This window comes from Dipodomys spectabilis, unplaced genomic scaffold (genome assembly GCF_019054845.1).
Source record: "Dipodomys spectabilis isolate Male_0828 unplaced genomic scaffold, ASM1905484v1 ptg000108l, whole genome shotgun sequence".
Taxonomy (NCBI): domain Eukaryota; kingdom Metazoa; phylum Chordata; class Mammalia; order Rodentia; family Heteromyidae; genus Dipodomys; species Dipodomys spectabilis.
This window is the reverse complement of record NW_024870785.1, coordinates 3,137,565-3,155,570: the sequence shown is the minus strand read 5'-3', so window position 1 is coordinate 3,155,570 and position 18,006 is coordinate 3,137,565. Positions and strand designations below refer to the sequence as shown.

The following is an 18,006-nucleotide window of genomic DNA, read 5'->3' as shown; positions in this document are numbered from 1 at the left end:
TGGAAATAGCAGCCTGTTCCTGGTCAGGGCAGCTCTGGAGTGGACACCTTTTTATTTTTGGTGCCTGTTCTGGGCCTTGAACTTGGAGCTTGGGGGCTGTCCCTGACTTTTTGCTGCAGGATAGCGCTCTATCACTTTGAGCCACAGCCCCACTTCTGGCTTTTGGTGGTTAATTGGAGAAAAAGTTTCATAGGCTTTCTTGCCTAGGCTGGCTTTGAACCACGAGCCTCAGATCTCAGCCTGAGTAGCTAGGATTACAAGCGTGAGCCACATTTTCAATGCTCTCTTTCCTTTTATTGAGATAAGCACGGGTAGAAGCCATGCTCAGGAAAAAATGTCAGCTCAACCTAATTTGCTGACAGCCACAGGTCTGTGATCAAGAATAAAATGCACAACCAAAATGAAGAGGGACAAGTGCCCAGGCCCTGAGTGGAAGTCTGATGACTGACAAAAAAAAGGCAACCTCAAGGCCGGGCGCTGGTGGCTCACGCCTGTAATCCTAGCTACTCAGGAGGCTGAGATCTGAGGATCGTGGTTCAAAGCCAGCCCGGGCAGGAGAGACCGTGAGACTCCTATCTCCAATAAACCACCAGAAAACCGGAAGTGGCGCTGTAGCTCAAGTGGTAGAGCGCTCGCCTTGAGCTGAAGAGCTGAGGGACAGCGCCCAGGCCCAGAGTTCAAGCCCCACGACCGACAAAAAAAAAAAAAAAAAAAAGGCAACCTCATATTTATTACATTGTCCTGAACTGCCACTTCAGGGACCTCTCTACACCTGCCCATCTTGGAGCAGTGAAGAGGAAACGACTCCACCTTTCACACTAGGTAGAGCAACTGAGGTTTCAAGAACATTCTGGGCAGAGCAGCACTATAGTAATGGCCAAGCAGAGCTCACCTCTAGGTATCAACTTGATACAACAGAAAGCAACTCTCTGAAAACCTGCAAATAAGTGACTGTATCTCTTAACTCAGTAATTTCTTAATTCATGGTAACGTTAAGTATTTGATTTCCCAAATTAATGCAAGTGTAATGTATTGAGATGTACACTATGACTTTTGACCTGTTTTATCATTTTTCATGTTTGTAAATACCAGTGATTTTATCACACACATGCAGCGACAGCAGCAGCAGCCTTGGGTGGAACATTTGCCACACGTCTGAGAGATCTAATGAATCTAGACTTACCCACATTTACAAACCAATAAGCATGTCACTAACAAGCTAAAAAGAAAAAAATCTGGATCCAACAAGGAAGCAGCAGACAGGGATTTTTTTGTTGTTGTTGGTCGTGGGGCTTGAACTCTGGGCCTGGATGCTGTCCCTGCGCTCTTCAGCTCAAGGCGAGTGCGCTACTGCTTCTGGTTTTCTGGTGGTTTATTGGAGATAAGAGTCTCATGGACTTTCCTGCCCGGGCTGGCTTTGAACCGTGATCCTCAGATCTCAGCCTCCTCAGTAGCTACGGTTATAGGCGTGAGCCACCGGCGCCTGGCCTCCACAGGGATTTTTGTTTAAAGGCGTCCATTCCCATTGCCATGCCCTCCCCCAGTAATCATCTTCATGCAATACCTTGACGTATTCTAAAAAAGGAAGAAAAAGTCCTTTCATATTTCATGATCGGTTTAATCAGGTAATTCCAGGGCAGTAAAATCATTAAAACAAATTCTTATGATACCATCTGATATGTCCAATTACATGGATATGGTGTAACAAAAACAGTTACAAATTTCTATATGCGTATTTACATTATATACTCAGTACTATCAAGCTGGTTAACTATAGGATACATGACATGAGTTAAACAATTTCTCACTGCTCATTAGAAAGCAAGCATCAGGTTTTTCACAGAGTAATGTACAAACGAGGCACTTTCGAGTGGAGGGAACAGAAAGCGGACGCCACCACACACGTTTCCACGTGCACATCTGTAATACAAAGGCTTTCCAAGTTCTTGAAAAACCTCCAAACTCACAACTTATGCAATGTAAGCTCCCAGGAACATGGCTAATATTTTCAGTGTACCAAAGCATATGCGAGTTTTTATAACCACTTGGCTGCTAGGCAAACTATGTTAAAGCACTTGCTGTTCCTTTTGGTTTATATAAATCACTTCCCATAGTGTCTCTTAAAAAAAAGGAAGACAGCTCTTAAAAATGGTTCACCATAAAACACCTTAAGGTGATTGACAGACTTAAAGTACAGCAATAATGCAAATTTCTAGTGCTTTCCCCTTATACTTAGAAGAGTAGAGAAGTAAGAATCTGTTCTTTTCAGGTAACTAAAGTGTTCACAATTTTTATGTAGAAACTGTTGCATCATGTGCAGGACGTACCTTTGCAACAATGAAAAACTAATCTTAAACACACATTTTTCAAAGTGTAACCAGAAAACTTAAATTTCAGCATGAGAAACACATCCTTAAAGTTCTTTATCTGTCCAGAGGAGAGTGTGTGCTTTCCTGCACTCTGGAGACTGGATACACTCATCAGGGAGGAAGAAGAGAATACAGGACTTACCCAAGATGGCACTGAACACGCGAGGTCAAAGTGCATTTGCATTACTGTAAAAGCTCATTTTAGGCACTGCTGAACAACCAATGAAAATAGGTAGTTTCAAGTTTTACCCTTTAAATCCCAGGTCCCACCCCACCATCTCAGAAACATACACAACTCTTAAAAGTTTTCGTGATAAGACACGAGTGTCTGTGTGTTGTTGTTTTTTTATTTTAAATCTCCCTGACTGGCAATGGGAAGAAAAGTAAGTATATACCATTTTGGTAATGGCTTTTGCTCTATAAAAAATGCCTCAATATACTCATTAGGTTTGATTGCCAGTTCCAAGTATCAATAAATGTTCTAGAACAGGATGTATAAGAAAAAAGTGCTTAAAATTTTTCAGCCACCAACAAGACGCCAAAGAGGAAAGCATCCTTTTCCACTTGCTTTAAGCCTTCCTGGGAGGAGGGACCCCACCCTCCCGGAACTCTGGGCCCCGTGGGGGAACACCCTCACCCCCACCCCACCCATGCCAGGCCACCTCCCTGTCCTGCTCCCCAAGCTGACCAGTAGGGGGTGCTGGGGCCCCATGTGCGTTTCCTCCCCAAGACAAACAATGCCCCTGGACAGCAGGAGCAGGGGAAAACCTCCCGGAAAGATCAATTCTCAGCGACACCCCTGTGGCACTCTTCTTGGTCGTGCCAGTCAGATGACTTCATTTTCAATTTTCACTTGTACTTTCACTGTTTTATTTTTTGATCCCTTTGCTTACAAAAGATTCAGACAGAAAAGTCTTGAGGAAACGCCAAATGGCAGCGCCAAATCTGTACAAAGGAGAAAATGTTCCTGAATCTAGTATACACACATCCAAGACGCAGAGAGCTCAGCTTTCCATTTGTTTTCCCTTAGGATTTCTCATTTACTCAAGAGAAAAGTTCCATGGGCAGATTCATACATTATATCATCAGTTAGTTTTCTAGGCTGATGTGAAAATCGGGTATGTTAAAGATCAAGATCCAAGGTGAAATAAAAACAATTTTTATCACCGTAGTTTTTAATGAAGAAAGTCATTTTAAATTGTAAAGGAAAAAAAATGGGAATGGGACAGCAGAAATCTTAGCAGCACAGTGGTTAAACAAATTGAAAATATTAATGCACAAACATTAAAATATTAAAGCATATATGTTTTATATAAAGTACAGTACAGAACCAGGAGTGCACTATATTGATTAGTGCTTGATAGAAGAAACGATTAGCTTTGTTCTCCTCAAAGTGTCTACACAGCTCCTCCTGCAGGATTTCCCCACACGGCCAGCAAGCTTTTCTCTTAGTTATTCACAACTTGTTCCAATCTGAATCATAAACTTCCACTTATAACTATGGATATTCATTCACAAGGAAAACCGGTATTTCCGTCTCACCAATGAAGAGGAATTTTGAAAGTTTACAGTCTATTCTAGGACACCAACTTTTAGTTGAAAACTTCAGGAATGAAGATCACTGGGTGTAGCAGCGTTCAAATATATAAACAGTAAAAATAAGACATAAAACTGCTGCTACGATGTGTCCTGTTTGAGATTTAGTTCATCCAATTGATTTTTAGTACAAAACTAGAAATAACCTCTTCTTCATAACATCTATAGTTATCAATATATTTTTCTTCTTTTCAATGTGAAATAATACTCCAAGATGATCTATATACACAATGTTGTCAGTTCAAGCTGTCATATAAATATAAACGCTTTCTTAAAAAAAAGTATTTTACAGACAGATAGTGTTATATACATTGTTCTTGATCAGGGCAAAAGGAGGAAGCAAACACAAGCTTAAGTGTGGTATGGACACTGAATGGTATCTAAATGACATTTAAAAAGCTGCATAGAAAATGAGCTTCCAATTGGTAGTGTGATTTTCATTTCTATCACCTCTGAAACTTTAAGCCATTAAAAAAAAGGCACACCTCTCAACTTGATCTCTCTAAGGCGATATTCTGAAAGAATCCCTTACTTGGGACTTGGGTAGAGTTTTAATGTAACAGTTTGAAGAAGGAGAAAAAAACACAACACAACAGGCAATTTGACCTCAGGGTATTTGAAATGGTTTGTTGAACTACGTATTCTATCTACTTGCAAATTAAATGTCCAGTAACACAAATGTTTTGCCAAAGAAATAAAATTTGTATGTATCGGCGATTCCATTCACAACACTGGATTAAATACTTTCTTGGGATAGTTTAGCACACATCTTAACACAAATTAAATTTGCCTTTGGCCAGTTTAAATAAAACGAAAATGCCATTTATATCAATGAGCATACTTCTTACGGTAGGCTGTGAGGACTGAGTTGAGTGGAGCAGCCGCTGGAGGCCACAGAGAGAAAGCGGTCCCACAGGCGACCACTGCTGGTCCACGCGCTACCTTGTCTAACACAGCATCTCCTGAAGGAGGAAACTGAGAAAACAACTTGCTGGTTGAAAACCACAAAAAACCCAAACAACTAAAAACAAAAAAACCCTCACCTTTTCCTGTTTATTCAGTCTCTTTATATAAAAATAAGTGTTACGTCCCATCAGAACATTAGACAATTGCATCTGTGCTTTAAAAAAAAGTTGGTCACTCAAGGCGATGAGAATATTTTTAAGGATTTTAGATTACCAGAATGTACAGATATAACTCAATATAAATTGTAGCCAAAGAGAAATGATGAAAATATCCAATCCTTTATATGGAATAAAAATGTTATTAACTAAATGAGTTAAATATTCAAAATATATGGAATGTGACAGTAGATATGTATCTACTCCAGAACTAGGAAGGGCAAGAAAAGTTTAATATGTAATAATTCGTACCTTACATTTAGTTAAATATAAACATTTGTTATTTTATACATAAAACTGCTCTCAAAAAACAACGAATGATTTAGTTGCACTTGTTTAACTTCCTGTAATTTCCAAGTGTTAACTTTTCTTAGATGAAATCAACTGTCTCTAGCACTGTTTAGTTTGTGTCCTAATGAATTCGAACCTTTACAAGTTCTGTCACCTAATGCATAAATACACAAAAATGCCAAAAAGCAATCCCTTTTAGTCGGATCATATTTTATGCTGACTTTTTAGTAGCCAATAACCAGAAATGTTTTCCTTCAGCAAATACTCTGCACCTGTAACAAAACAAGCCATGCGCCCAAGGGGAAAGTTAGGCACGGCCAGTGTCTGTAAAATACCTAGAACCGACGAGTTCCGCTTCCCCGCGAGCGGCCCACGGACGCCAGGCAAGTGTGTATGGTGCTTGCCGAAAGCTTCCCAAATCCAAGTAAGCTAATTCCTGGAAACAAAGATTTTAAGCTCAGCCGGGCCCAGGCTCGCTTCATCCAGCAGCCTTGTGCTTCCCACCACAGCAGCCACACGCCTCACCACAGCGATGGCACATTCTCAAAGGGACATAGCAGCACATACACGGGACAAGGAAAGACAGCGCTACCAGGGCTAACCATCGCAAGCAGAACTTGTCATCGCTCATGTCACACGAGCAGGGGTCAGAAAAATCTCCCTCCGAGTCTGACATACAGTGGTATAGCATGCTCTCTGCACAGAGCATGCAACTAACTTGATAGATGCATCTCTTTACGGGATCCGGAGCATCCTGGCACCCCCCCCTGCCGTTCTCTTCATGATTAAACCTTTCCTGGCAGTAGACGCAGCGAGAACGCTCACCGTCCTCTTTCCTTCGCTTTGACTTCTTAAATTTTAATGAGGAAGGCTGTGTCTTAAATACCACAGAGTCTTTGAGTGAATTTAACTTAGTCTCATCCCCACAAGAGTAGAGATAGTCTGTTTTTTTACTGTCTGGCTTAGAAAACTGCACATTGGCCTCAGCATCGTCTCTCTCCAGGTCACTTTTCCACATGTCAGGGTGCCTGTAGTCCGCATACCGACGGATTAAGATATCTCGAGGGTTTATTCTCACAATCTCATCCTCATCTTGAAAGCTGACATGTCTGATTGATTTCAAAGGAACCTAAAAAGCAAAGTGATGGAACTCCAGTAAACACCCACACAGTACAATTATGACGGTGAGTTCTACGTGTCAATCTGGCAGAGGGACACTGCTCAGGTTATTTTTTCAGAGTCTTCGGGATGATTTTGTATTTGGGGGTGGGACTAACATGTTAGCTCAGGGGCTATGAGAAGAAGCACAGAACCTTCCATGGTGGACCTGATCCAAGTGATCTCCCCAGAACAAGACAGAGCTCTGCCCGCGGGCATGAGTCTGGAGGCCCAGGCTCAAGGCTTACCCTGCAGATTCTGGATTTACACTCTGCTATGGCACGGCCAACTCCTGAGAAGAACACTTTTGCTTCACATGGCTCGGGTCCAGGTGGAAGAGAGCTACTTTCTTCTGGAGGCCGTGTGCAGGGAGCACTCCTTTCCCCTGCCTTGTCCCGTCTCGGGACAGGACTGCACGTGTTGGGTCCTGTTTCCTTCCTTGCAGAAACCGACCCCTTGTTTCTGTAGTCACATCTCCTAACACCAACACCCTGCTTCCCTCTCACCAGAGTGATTACACATTTTGCACACCTGAATAGTCCAAAGTAATTCTACCTAAAGATCCTTACTTCTGTCACCAGTCTTTTTTTACTTCATTAGCACATTTATGGACTTCAAGGATTCCTCCAACCTAAATACTTCCGGAGGATCATCAGATTTATTTTTAGTCTACTACACTTTTTGGTCCATAAATTCTGCTCCTAAGAATTAAAATAAGCCAGGCGCGAGTGGCTCACACCTGTAATCCTAGCTATTCAGGAGGCTAGGAGCTGAGGATGATGGTTCAAAGCCAGCCATGGCAGTAAATTCAGTGAAACTCTTATCTCCAATTAACCATTAGAAAACTGGTAGTGGTGCTATGTCTCAAAGTGATAGAGTGCTTCCCTTGAGCTTGAAGAGCTCAGGGACAGCACCACCCAGGACTTAGAGTTCACGCCCCACGACCAGCAAACAAACAACAAAAACATTAAAATAGAAGAACTCTTTTCTATGCAACTTATAGGTTCTGTTTCTCCAGAGAATTAGGACAAATACACAGTTTGGTGCCAAGAAGAAGAATGCCACTATAATTGCCGCCTTAATACATGAATGTGGCACTGGAATGGGGCTTAGAGGCCAGGTCTGAGGCAGGGGCAAATGGATGGAGTCCAGGAATGAATAACAATAGACATTCCCTTCGATTATATCTAGTGATAAATATAGACTTCAAAAAGAAGTTAAATGGCGCCAGGCACCAGTAGCTCACACCTGTAATCCTGGCTCACACAGTAATCACAGCTACTCAGGAGGCTAAGACTGGAGGAGTGCAGGTCAAAGCTGGCCTGAGCAGGAAAGTCTGTGAGATGCTTATCTCTAAGCACAGAAAACAGAAAAAGCTGGAAGTGGTGCTGTGGCTCAAGAGGCAGAACGCTAGCCTAGAGTAAAAGGAGCTCAGGAGTAAAAACAGCACCCAGGCCCAGAGTTCAAGCCCAGGACTGGCCAAAAAACAAAACAAAGCCCACAAAAGAAGTTAGATGGAGTTTAAGTAACATGGTTTAAAAGTACTAGTATTGTTCAACTATATAGACAATTACATGTTTGGAAATCTTCACCTTTGTGTTGATGAGCTACATTCCGTATCAGAAGACAAATCAGTATTACTTACCCTGTTCTGGGACTTAAGGCTTCCACATTCCTTAGATATTTGCCGTTGTACATATTCCATACTTCTGCTCTGAATATCTAGTCCTGGTTGGCCAAATGTTATCTAAAATATAAACAATGTCTACATTAAGTGACATATACTGAGTTTCTTACTTTTAATCATACGAGGTGCACATTCCAAAACTTCACTATCTACTGATTGTGAAGGTTTTTCAAAAATGGTTTTTATAAGCAGTCTGGAGGGTCCTTAGAAAGCTAAAGATTGACCTCCCTTACGACCCAGTCATACCACTTCTAGGCATCTACCCTGAACAACAGGAACCAATATACAAGGACACGTGCACCTCCATGTTTATTGCAGCACTGTTCACAATAGCTAGGATATGGAAACAACCCAGATGCCCCACCACAGATGAATGGATCCAAAAATTGTGGTATCTATACACAATGGAATATTATGCAGCCATTAGAAATGACAAAATAATGGCATTTGCAGGGAAATGGATGGAGCTAGAAGGAACCATGTTGAGCGAGGTAAGCCAAGAGCAAAGAGACAAACGTACATGGTCTCCCTGATTAAGTGGATGATAAATCCAAAATGTTAGGTGATACGACAAAACTAACAGGACTTAAGAAACAAAGAACTCCCACTCATCTGGTCGAACCACTACTAAATATTCCCATGCTGCTGATCACATGTATGGTGTATAACATGTGAACACCGTTACGTGTTATAGACTATGATAGACAATTTGCTCCAGGAAAGTTAGAATGAACTTGTGACTTTAAATGAGCGTCATTATTCCACAATACTGTGAAATTCGGGAAATTATGTAATCACTTAATCACAATCAAAAAAAAAAAAAGAACCTCGGGGAAAGTAGGGAGGGAAGGGATGGTAGGGGGAAAACATTGGGGGGGGGTAACAATGCTCAATAGGAAGTGTACTCATTACCTCACTCATGTAATTGTAACCCTTGGTATAGTATCTTTACAATAAAAAAAAGTTAAAAAAAATGGTTTTTATAAAAAGCATGGAGCAGGGCGCTGGTGGCTCAAGCCTGTAATCCTAGCTACTCAGGAGGCTGAGATCTGAGGATCACGGTTCAAAGCCAGCCAGGGCAGGAAAGTCTGTGAGACTCTCATCTCCAATTAACCACCAGAAAACCAAAAGTGGTACAGTGGCTCAAGTGGTAGAGTGCTTATTTTGAGCTGAAGAGCTGAGGGACAGTGCCCAGGCCCAGAGTTCAAGCCCCATGACCGGACCCAAAAAAGAAAAAAGCATGGAGTCATTTCCTCCCTCATTTTATTTTTCGGGGAAAGAAATAATTTAGATAGATCTTAAACACTTAAGATTTACCAAGTATTATGCAGCCAAGACAGTAGAAGCAATCCAAGTACCTATGATTTTATAAATGAAATGTAGTAATCAGGAAGAAAAACCTTCCACACAGGGCTAACAGAAGATTCTTCAACCACAAAGAGGAGGGAGCACGGACCGGGTGGGTCAGTGGCCGCGGGCGGGCGTGAGGCCACTGACCCTCGCAGCACACAGGGAGTGATGAAATGCTCTGGAATGCAATAGCGAGGACAGCTGCAAGGTCCCCAAGTCAGTTCTAAGAAGGTGATCCTGGAGCTGTGCGGTGGCCTCCAGGATTTGAGACCAGAGGCTCACAGAGCTAACACAGCCGGGGCTACACAGTATACGTGTGTGTGGATATGAGAACTACACCTTTTAAAAACCCTAAGGAAGCAGCTGCTGGTGGCGCTCGCCTGTCATCCTACCTACTCAGGAGGCTGAGATCGTCTGAGGATCGTGGTTCAAAGCCAGCCGGGCAGGAAAGGCCTCAAGACTCTTATCTCCAATAAACCACCAGAAAACTGGAAGTGGTGCTCAAAAGGTAGAATGCTAGCCTTGATCTGATGAGCTAAGAGTCAGCATCCAGGCCCAGAGTTCAAGCCCCACAACGGAAAATACAAAAAACAAACCATAATGACATCTACTACTTTGACCAGATAACTAAAATGTGGAATATTACCTATATTCTTTGTGTGGCATGAAGGTTTAGCATCTGTACCTAAATGATTCAATTTGGTAATGACATGTGTTTTTCTAAAAAAAAAAAGTCTAGCTTTCCCTGATACACCCTTAAATGAAGAAAATGTTGCCAAGTGCATTTCCCATTTATGGCTTTGCCACCATAAAATTTCAAGTCAAATTTAAGGTCTACGTGGTGCGGCCACACAGGCGTTCATGGTCCTCCTCTGTTGCCACACTCTGGATTGGACCCCCTGACAATCATTTTCTTCCAGCGTCCTTGCCATCTGTGGCCGTTTATTTGATTTGGCAAAGGGGAGAGGGTGCAATGCCTTCCTCTAATGTATGCAGTCCCACATGTGGCCACTGGTGAAAACACCTTCTCACCTGACTGCCTTGGCTTTGCAAGTACGCCCTCCTGGCGCTCAGGTCTTCAAGGGGAGACGGTCTCACACTGGAGCTTCTGTAGGGGTCACTGGTGACAACCGTCTCTTGTGGAAAAAGGTGATCTTTCACCAGAGAACTACAAGTGTCTTCTTCAGTTGCCTAATGGAAACAACCATCAACTTTAATTACTTATCAGACAAAAAGTCCAACAAAATAAGGTACTTAAGGGGGCATCAATGTCTATAACCTAGGCAGCAAAGTCTGTGAGACTCTTAGTTCAAAAAAACTGGAAGTGGAGCTGCAACTCAAGTGGTAGAGCACTAGCCTTGAGCAAAAGGCTGGGAAACAGTGTCCTGGCCCTGAGTTCATGTTCGTTCATACACACACACACACACACACGCACACACGCACACACGCACACACACGCACACTCTCCTACCTGAATGTTTAGCAAGTATACATCACCACCAGTGACACCATAAATAACAATCCCTAAGCTCAAGTGTACGTGACTAGGGAACCATGCCAACAGAAAACAGCAGGGAAGACAGAAAACCAACTTTATAAGCAGAATTGACTTCCATGTTGAAAATAACTTAGGAAGAAATGGAAGGCCACTATGCCACATAGCTATCTCAACAAATAATTTCAGGAGTGTTGATATGTACCTGTAATCCTAGCAACAAGGACTTGGAGAAAGGAAGATCTCAGTACAAGGCCAGCCCGATAACAACAACAAAACAAGACCCTAAGAGATAACTAAGATGGAAAGAGATAGGGCATGGCTCAAGTAATGTAGCACCTACCGAGGGTATGAGAGCCCTCATTCAAACCCCAGTGACAGCTCCCCGAAAAACACTGCTTTTAGATGCTTAAAATGGTTAGCAACAAAGTAAATGTTTTCAAAAGTTCTCATGCATTTTACTAAGATTGCTTTTAGCACTATTCTTTTTTTTTGGTGGGTCATGGTGCTTGAACTCTGGGCCTGGGCGCTGTCCCTCAGCTCTTCAGCTCAAGGCGAGCACTCTACTGCTTGAGCCACAGCATCACTTCCGGTTTTCTAGTGGTTTATTGGAGATAAGAGTCTCATGGACTTTCCTGCCCGGGATGGTTTTGAACCTCGATCCTCAGATCTCAGCCTCCTGAGTAGCTAGGATTACAGGCATGAGCCACCGACACCCGGCTTGATTCTTAAAGTGTTACTGCTGAATTTACCTACTATAACTAGAATAACCCAAGTCACCACAATCAAACACTGGGTTACATCACTGTACTGGGTTTGCTTAGATTTTTCTTCCTTCCTATTTTGTTCTTTGGAGACGGAGTCTAGCTAATGCATTCCAGGTTGTATGTAGCTCAGGACCTTGAACTCAAGATCCTTCTACTGGGCTGGGAAGGTAGCTCAGTGGTAGAGTGCTTGCCTTGCATGCATGAGGCCCTGGGTTCGATTCCTCAGCACCACATAAGCAAAAAAAGCCAAAAGTGGCACTGTGGCTCATATGGTAGAGCGCTAGCCTTGAGCTGAAGAGTTGAGGGACAGCGCCCAGGCCCAGAGTTCAGGCCCCATGACTGGCCAAAAAAAAAAAAAAAGATCCTTCTACTAAATTAGAAGAATGGTTGTAAGCCACTAAATCTGGCCTCTGTCTTCTTTCTTCTCTTCCCTTCCCTGTCTGATATTACAAGGTCAGCTGACTATTCCATGAAAAGTCTTGCAAGCAATTATATCCTGTATCTTTGTCCTGCTGTTATTTATGAAAATTAAGTAAAATCAAACCAGAAGACTAGCAAAATGAAACACTACCAAATAAGGAGTGACTATTCACAGTATACAAAACTCTGTACAAACTGAATTTTAACCAAAGAACAACTGAAAGAACTGTCAATGTGATCCAGCACGGTGGCTCACACCTGTAATCCTAGCTACTCAAAAGGCTGAGACCTGCAGGACTGTGATGTAAGGTCAGTCTAGACAGAAGTTCTTTAGACTTATCTCCAAATAACTAGAGCAAGAAGCAGGGCTGGAGGGCTGGTCCAAGTAGTAGAATACCAGCCTACCTAGAAACCGAGAAGTACTGAATTCAAACCCCAGTACTACAAAAACAAAACAAAAACAATTTTAAAAAGTGCAAAGAGGGGCTGGGAAGATGGCTCAGTGGTAGAGTGCTTGCCTTGATGCATGAGGCCCTGGGTTCAACTCCTCAGCACCACATAAGCAGAAAAACCCAGAAGTGGCACTGTGGTTCTAGTGGTAGAGCACTATGCCTTGAGCTGAAGAGCTGAGGGACAGTGCCCAGGCCCAGCACGCAGGCCCCATGACCGACCAAAAAAAAAAAAAAAAAAAAAAGTGCAAAGATATGAGTATTTAAGGATATAGAAAATATAGCTATATATTTACGTTTGTGTATAGGGGGAAACAGATTATGAGGAAACCACCAAACCATTTGTTTTACAAGTACTGCTCAGTATATGACAAGCACATTTGTAAACAATGCATTTTTCAATGGTTGCCTAACAGGGGTATGTTTTAAAACTATCCCTGTTATCCTGCTCTTAGCTAGTTTATGAAGTTCCTTATCTTTAATCCAATAATATATACACACATAAATATACACCAAATCCACACATAAATATTTTCAAATATCTCTGTCTCTGATATATACCACTACAAATTCACTAGTTCAACAGGCAGTGAATGTTTCCATATGGTTTTTTTTTTTTTTTTGGGTCCGGTTATGGGGCCTGAACTCTGGGCCTGGGCGCTGTCCCTCAGCTCTTCAGCTCAAGGCTAGCACTCTACCACTTGAGCCATAGTGCCATTTCCGGCTTTTTTCTTATGTGGTGCTGAGGAATTGAACCCAGGGCCTCAGGCATGCAAGGGAAGCGTTCTACCACTGAGCCACCTTCCCAGCCCCCTCCATATGTTTTTTTTTAAAAAAAAAATACATGGTGACAACTGCTTTGTAGACAAATATATACTAATTTGCATTTTCTCAGCAGGGCATCAACCTGTCATTTTCAGATAGACATAGCACGGACAAGAAGCATTTTAAAAATCTTTGATCATGTGGTAACTAAAACTACTAGTTTACCTTGATTTATACAGCCTGTGGGTCACCAGTGAACTAAATGCAAAGGTGTCCACATGCGTATCAGCATGCTGCCTTCCTCTTCTGTGACCTTCCCTTTTATTCCCCCCTGGGGAAGGGTGTTCCTGGGGTTAACTTCATTCTGCCTTGGAAGTGTGGTGCCCCGCACCATCAAGTGCCCCAGAGGTAGCTGGAGCTGTGTTCCAGATGTGTCGCTCCTTTACCACAGCACATGTGGAGTGAGGGAGGAGGCTGAGGGCTGCTGGAATGGCACTGCCGCGGTCCCCTCGGCCTGCCCCGCAGAGTGCAGCTCCACAGCCTGTAATCTAATTCCTCAGTTTACAAGTTGTTTATTTATGAAGCCTAATGACTTCCCGAGATTCGTCCTGTTTAGAAATTCCTTTCAAGCCACACTACTTACTTGTAAGTCATCTTCTGTCCCTTCAGTTTCGTTTTTCGATGGTGGGCACCCTAGGAAACAGATCAAAGTTAAGCACACAAATTTTAGGCCTTAGATTTTAATATTCCTCACCATCTTGTGAAAGTGAGGCACAGGGCATCAGACAAGGTTCCTATACCAGAACCACAGCTCAAGAATCTTAGGATTCAAGCCAGGCGCTAGTAGCTTACATCTGTAATTCTACTCAACAGGCTGAGATCTGAGGATCAAGGTTCAAAGTAGACAATTCAAGAGACTTTATCTCCAGTTAACCAGCAAAAAGGCTAAAGTGTAGCTGTGGTAAGTGGTACCAGTTTTGGGGTTTTTTTGTCGGTGTGAGGCCTGAACTCTGGGCCTGGGTACTGTCCCTCAGCTCTTCAGCTCAAGGCTAACATTCTACCACTTGAGCCACAGCGCCACTTTGGTTTTTTCCAGCTTATGTGGTGCTGAGGAATGGAACCCAGGGCCTCATGCTTGCAAGGCAAGCGCTCTACCACTGAGCCACCTTCCCAGCCCCGTGGTACCAGTCTTAAGTGAAAAAGTCAAGCAAGAGTACAAGGCCCTGACTTCAAGCGCCGGTAGTATAGTATGCACACATACACATTAACCCCTAGGATTCATGCCCATTTGTCTATCTTTTTTTTTTTTCAAATTCAAGTTAATTTAATCGTTTGAGCATACTACAATTCTCTACCGCTTCTGGACTTCCTTGGAGCTTTTGGAAGGTGTGGATGCCTGGTGTGGGGCGGGGCAGGGCAGTCCCTCCACCTCCACAGTCTCCGGCCAGACACCCCCACAGGAGCCTCACTAAAGAGACTGTTCCTCCTCCTGACATTTTGTGAAAAATCTCCCAAGTTAAAAACCAAAGACCACTTGTTTACCAAGTATCACGCTTACAAAGTAGCTAAAAGCCCCACAACCACCAAAAACAAAAACAAAAAAACAAAGTAGCTAAAAGAAATTATTCAGCAGTTTCATGTACTATCAAAACATTTGTACTAAGCATTTCCACATTTTTAACTATGATTTATTTTACAAGTTGTTCATTTCTTAATTTTCCTATAAAATGCGATCTGGAAAAATAAAGCATAATGCATCCCACTCAACTTTGCTGCCTTCCTCCTTCCCTTCTTTCTTCACAGGGTCTCATATGGAGCCTGGGTGGACCTCAAATTCACAATCTATCTGCCTTAATCTCCCAAATACTGGGATTACAGATAAGCACCACCATGCCTGGCTAAAAAACTTTGACTCGTTACTTTATATATAAAGTTAGTGCTACTTATATAAACATACTTTCTTCATTAGAAAGAAATCAAAGCTCAGCTGTTTCTCCCTTTATAGAAATAGTGATTTCTGGGATGGGAAGGTGGCTCAGTGGTAGAGCGCTTGCCTTGCATGCCTGAGGCCCTGAGTTCGATTCCTCAGCACCACATAAGCAAAAAGCAAAAAGCCGGAAGTGGTGCTGTGGCTCAAGTGGTAGAGCGCTAGCCTTGAGCTGAAGAGCTGAGGGACAGCGCCCGGGCCCAGAGTTCAGGCCCCACGACCGGACACCGTCCCCCCCAAAAAAAGAAATTGGTTATTTCTTTTTGCCTAAATAAGCATTAGGCCAGTCTTATCTGAAAATAAACTTCCTCCATCTAGACTCTAGATGCCTTAGGATTGGTCAGATTTATAAAGGAACAGGTGAGCAAGTAGTTTTGTCAGTGAATAGGTAGTGTCCACACAATTTGCACATTCTAAGTTTCTGTCTAATCCTGGAGGAGGAAGTGGAGGAGGCAGCGGCGTGACTGATGTAACAGCACACACCTCACTGGGACTTGATGACGCTACCTTCATGTCTCCTCTGCTTCAGACTCTGAGCTACTCAGTTGCAGGTTCCTGGCAGATGCTTCATGATGACACATGCAAGCGGTGTAGACTGACTGTGATTTGAGAAATACAAAGTGGGCTAAGAGCTCACAACTTAGCTTTACTCACTGTGAGCTTTCGAAGTCTGGCCACTAACACGAAAGCTGACTTTTTAAAATTGCTGTGGGTCAACATTTAAGAAAGGTAGCTTTTAATTAATATACATATATATTAATGTATCTATATATGTAAGACTATTCAAACATTTTATTTATTTATTTATTTATTTATTTTCGGCAGTCCTGGGGCTTGAACTTGGGGCCTGGACGCTGTTCCTAAGCCTCTTTTGCTCAAAGCTGGCACTCTACCACTTCAGCCAAAGTGCCACTTCCAGCCTTTTCTGTTTATGTGGTACTGAGGAATTGAACCCAGGGCTTTGTGCAGGCTAGGCAAACACTCTACCACTAAACCACATTCCTAGCCCTTCAAAAAGTATTTTTGAAAACTCCTACCTTGAGAAATATCCTCTATAGCTCTCCGAATGCCTCTATCAAAAGCTCTAGCATCAGCAGGACTTTGAAAGGTGAGGCCGAACTTCTTGTCATCGATCTTCCAGTGGTGAAATGTGGGAGTGACCTTATTATAAATGAGGTCTTTTTTAAGCATACATTCCAAAACCACCTGCCAAAAGTCAAATGCTGAAGTTAATATACATAAATCAAAATCATCTCATAAAAATAGTCATGAGTATCTAAAAAATAAATTTATTAATACAAAAGTCTTAATCTACTTCACAATGCCACACATTAAAATGATTTAAGATGTGGTCACATGCAAGTTGTGAACATAATGTTTATCACATTGTCATTTCAAAAATGCACACTTCTACTGCACACAATATTTCTAAGAAAAATAGAGGGGGGAGGGGAATCTGGTAATAAACATTTTATTTCCTCACTCCCTGCTTCCCCAAAACCCTTCCACCTTGTAATCCTAGCTACTCAGGAGGCTGAGATTTGAGGATCATGGTTTTAAGCCATCCTAGACAGCAAATTCTGTGAGACTCTTATCTCCAATTAACCACCAAAAAGCCAAAATAGAGCTGTGGCTCAAGTGGCAGACCATTGGCCTTGAACAACAACTACAAAAAGCTATAAAAGACAGTGTTCAGGCCCTGAGTTCAAGCCCTAGGATTGGCATGCATGTGCACATGTGCATGTATACACATGTATACCATACATACACATACATACATAATCAAGCTAAAGATAAACCATCAATGAACACCACAAGCGATGGCAATGCCAGTGGCTGGTGCCACATCGTCACCCGTCAGGAGGTGGGCAGCCATTATGTATGGAGAGATTCTCTGCACAGGCAGGAAGAGGAGGAGCTTGGATGATAAATTCAGACACCCAAGACTCAAAGGTTTATTGTGAAGACTCTCATTTGATTTAAAAAAAAAAACAAAAAACCCACCAAGGCCAGGCACTGGTGGCTCATGCACACCTGTAAATCCTAGCTACTCAGGAGGCTCAAATATGAGGATCAAGGTTCAAAGCCAGATCTAACTACCAGAAAACCAGAAGTGGCTCTGTGGCTCAAGTGGTAGAGCACTCACCTGGAGTTGAAGAGCTTGGACAGCACCCACGCCCAGAGTTCAAGACCCACAACCGACAAAAAAAAAAAAAAAGCTTCAACTCCAGCATTTTTCCTTTATCTAAAACTAATTTTGGAGTAATAATTTAGAGGGAGAAAAAAAAAGCAAGAAAACTATGATCATTAAACAACTAAATCTTAAAATATGTTCTAATTATCTTGAGAATTACAGAGCAAAATTCTCATCATAAAATTACCATAATGTTTGCCCAAAGCCTTTAAAACAGACCAAACAAGTCGTGTAAGTACATTATTGTTCTGTTGTTTTACTAATAATTTGAGGGAATAAAATTAAATATACAATTTTAACCTAATAGGTATCTTATTATAGTTCCCTTTACATGTAGTTAATAATTAAACATTTGCA

At 42.3% G+C, this 18,006-nt stretch overlaps 1 protein-coding gene across 1 annotated transcript in view; it reads right to left on the bottom strand.

Moving 5' to 3' along the window:
- Positions 1-1,601: 1,601 nt before the first annotated feature.
- Spred1 (sprouty related EVH1 domain containing 1) overlaps positions 1,602-18,006 on the bottom strand; it is a 47,408-nt gene continuing 31,003 nt past the window's right edge. Inside the window, exons 3-7 of the mRNA XM_042687635.1 lie at positions 16,493-16,661; positions 14,112-14,161; positions 10,605-10,763; positions 8,181-8,282; positions 1,602-6,506 (exon numbers count right to left, since the gene is read on the bottom strand). Of these exons, the coding sequence (XP_042543569.1) occupies positions 5,856-6,506; positions 8,181-8,282; positions 10,605-10,763; positions 14,112-14,161; positions 16,493-16,661 (1,131 nt within the window). The 3' untranslated portion in view covers positions 1,602-5,855. The remainder of the gene's footprint in view (positions 6,507-8,180; positions 8,283-10,604; positions 10,764-14,111; positions 14,162-16,492; positions 16,662-18,006) is intronic.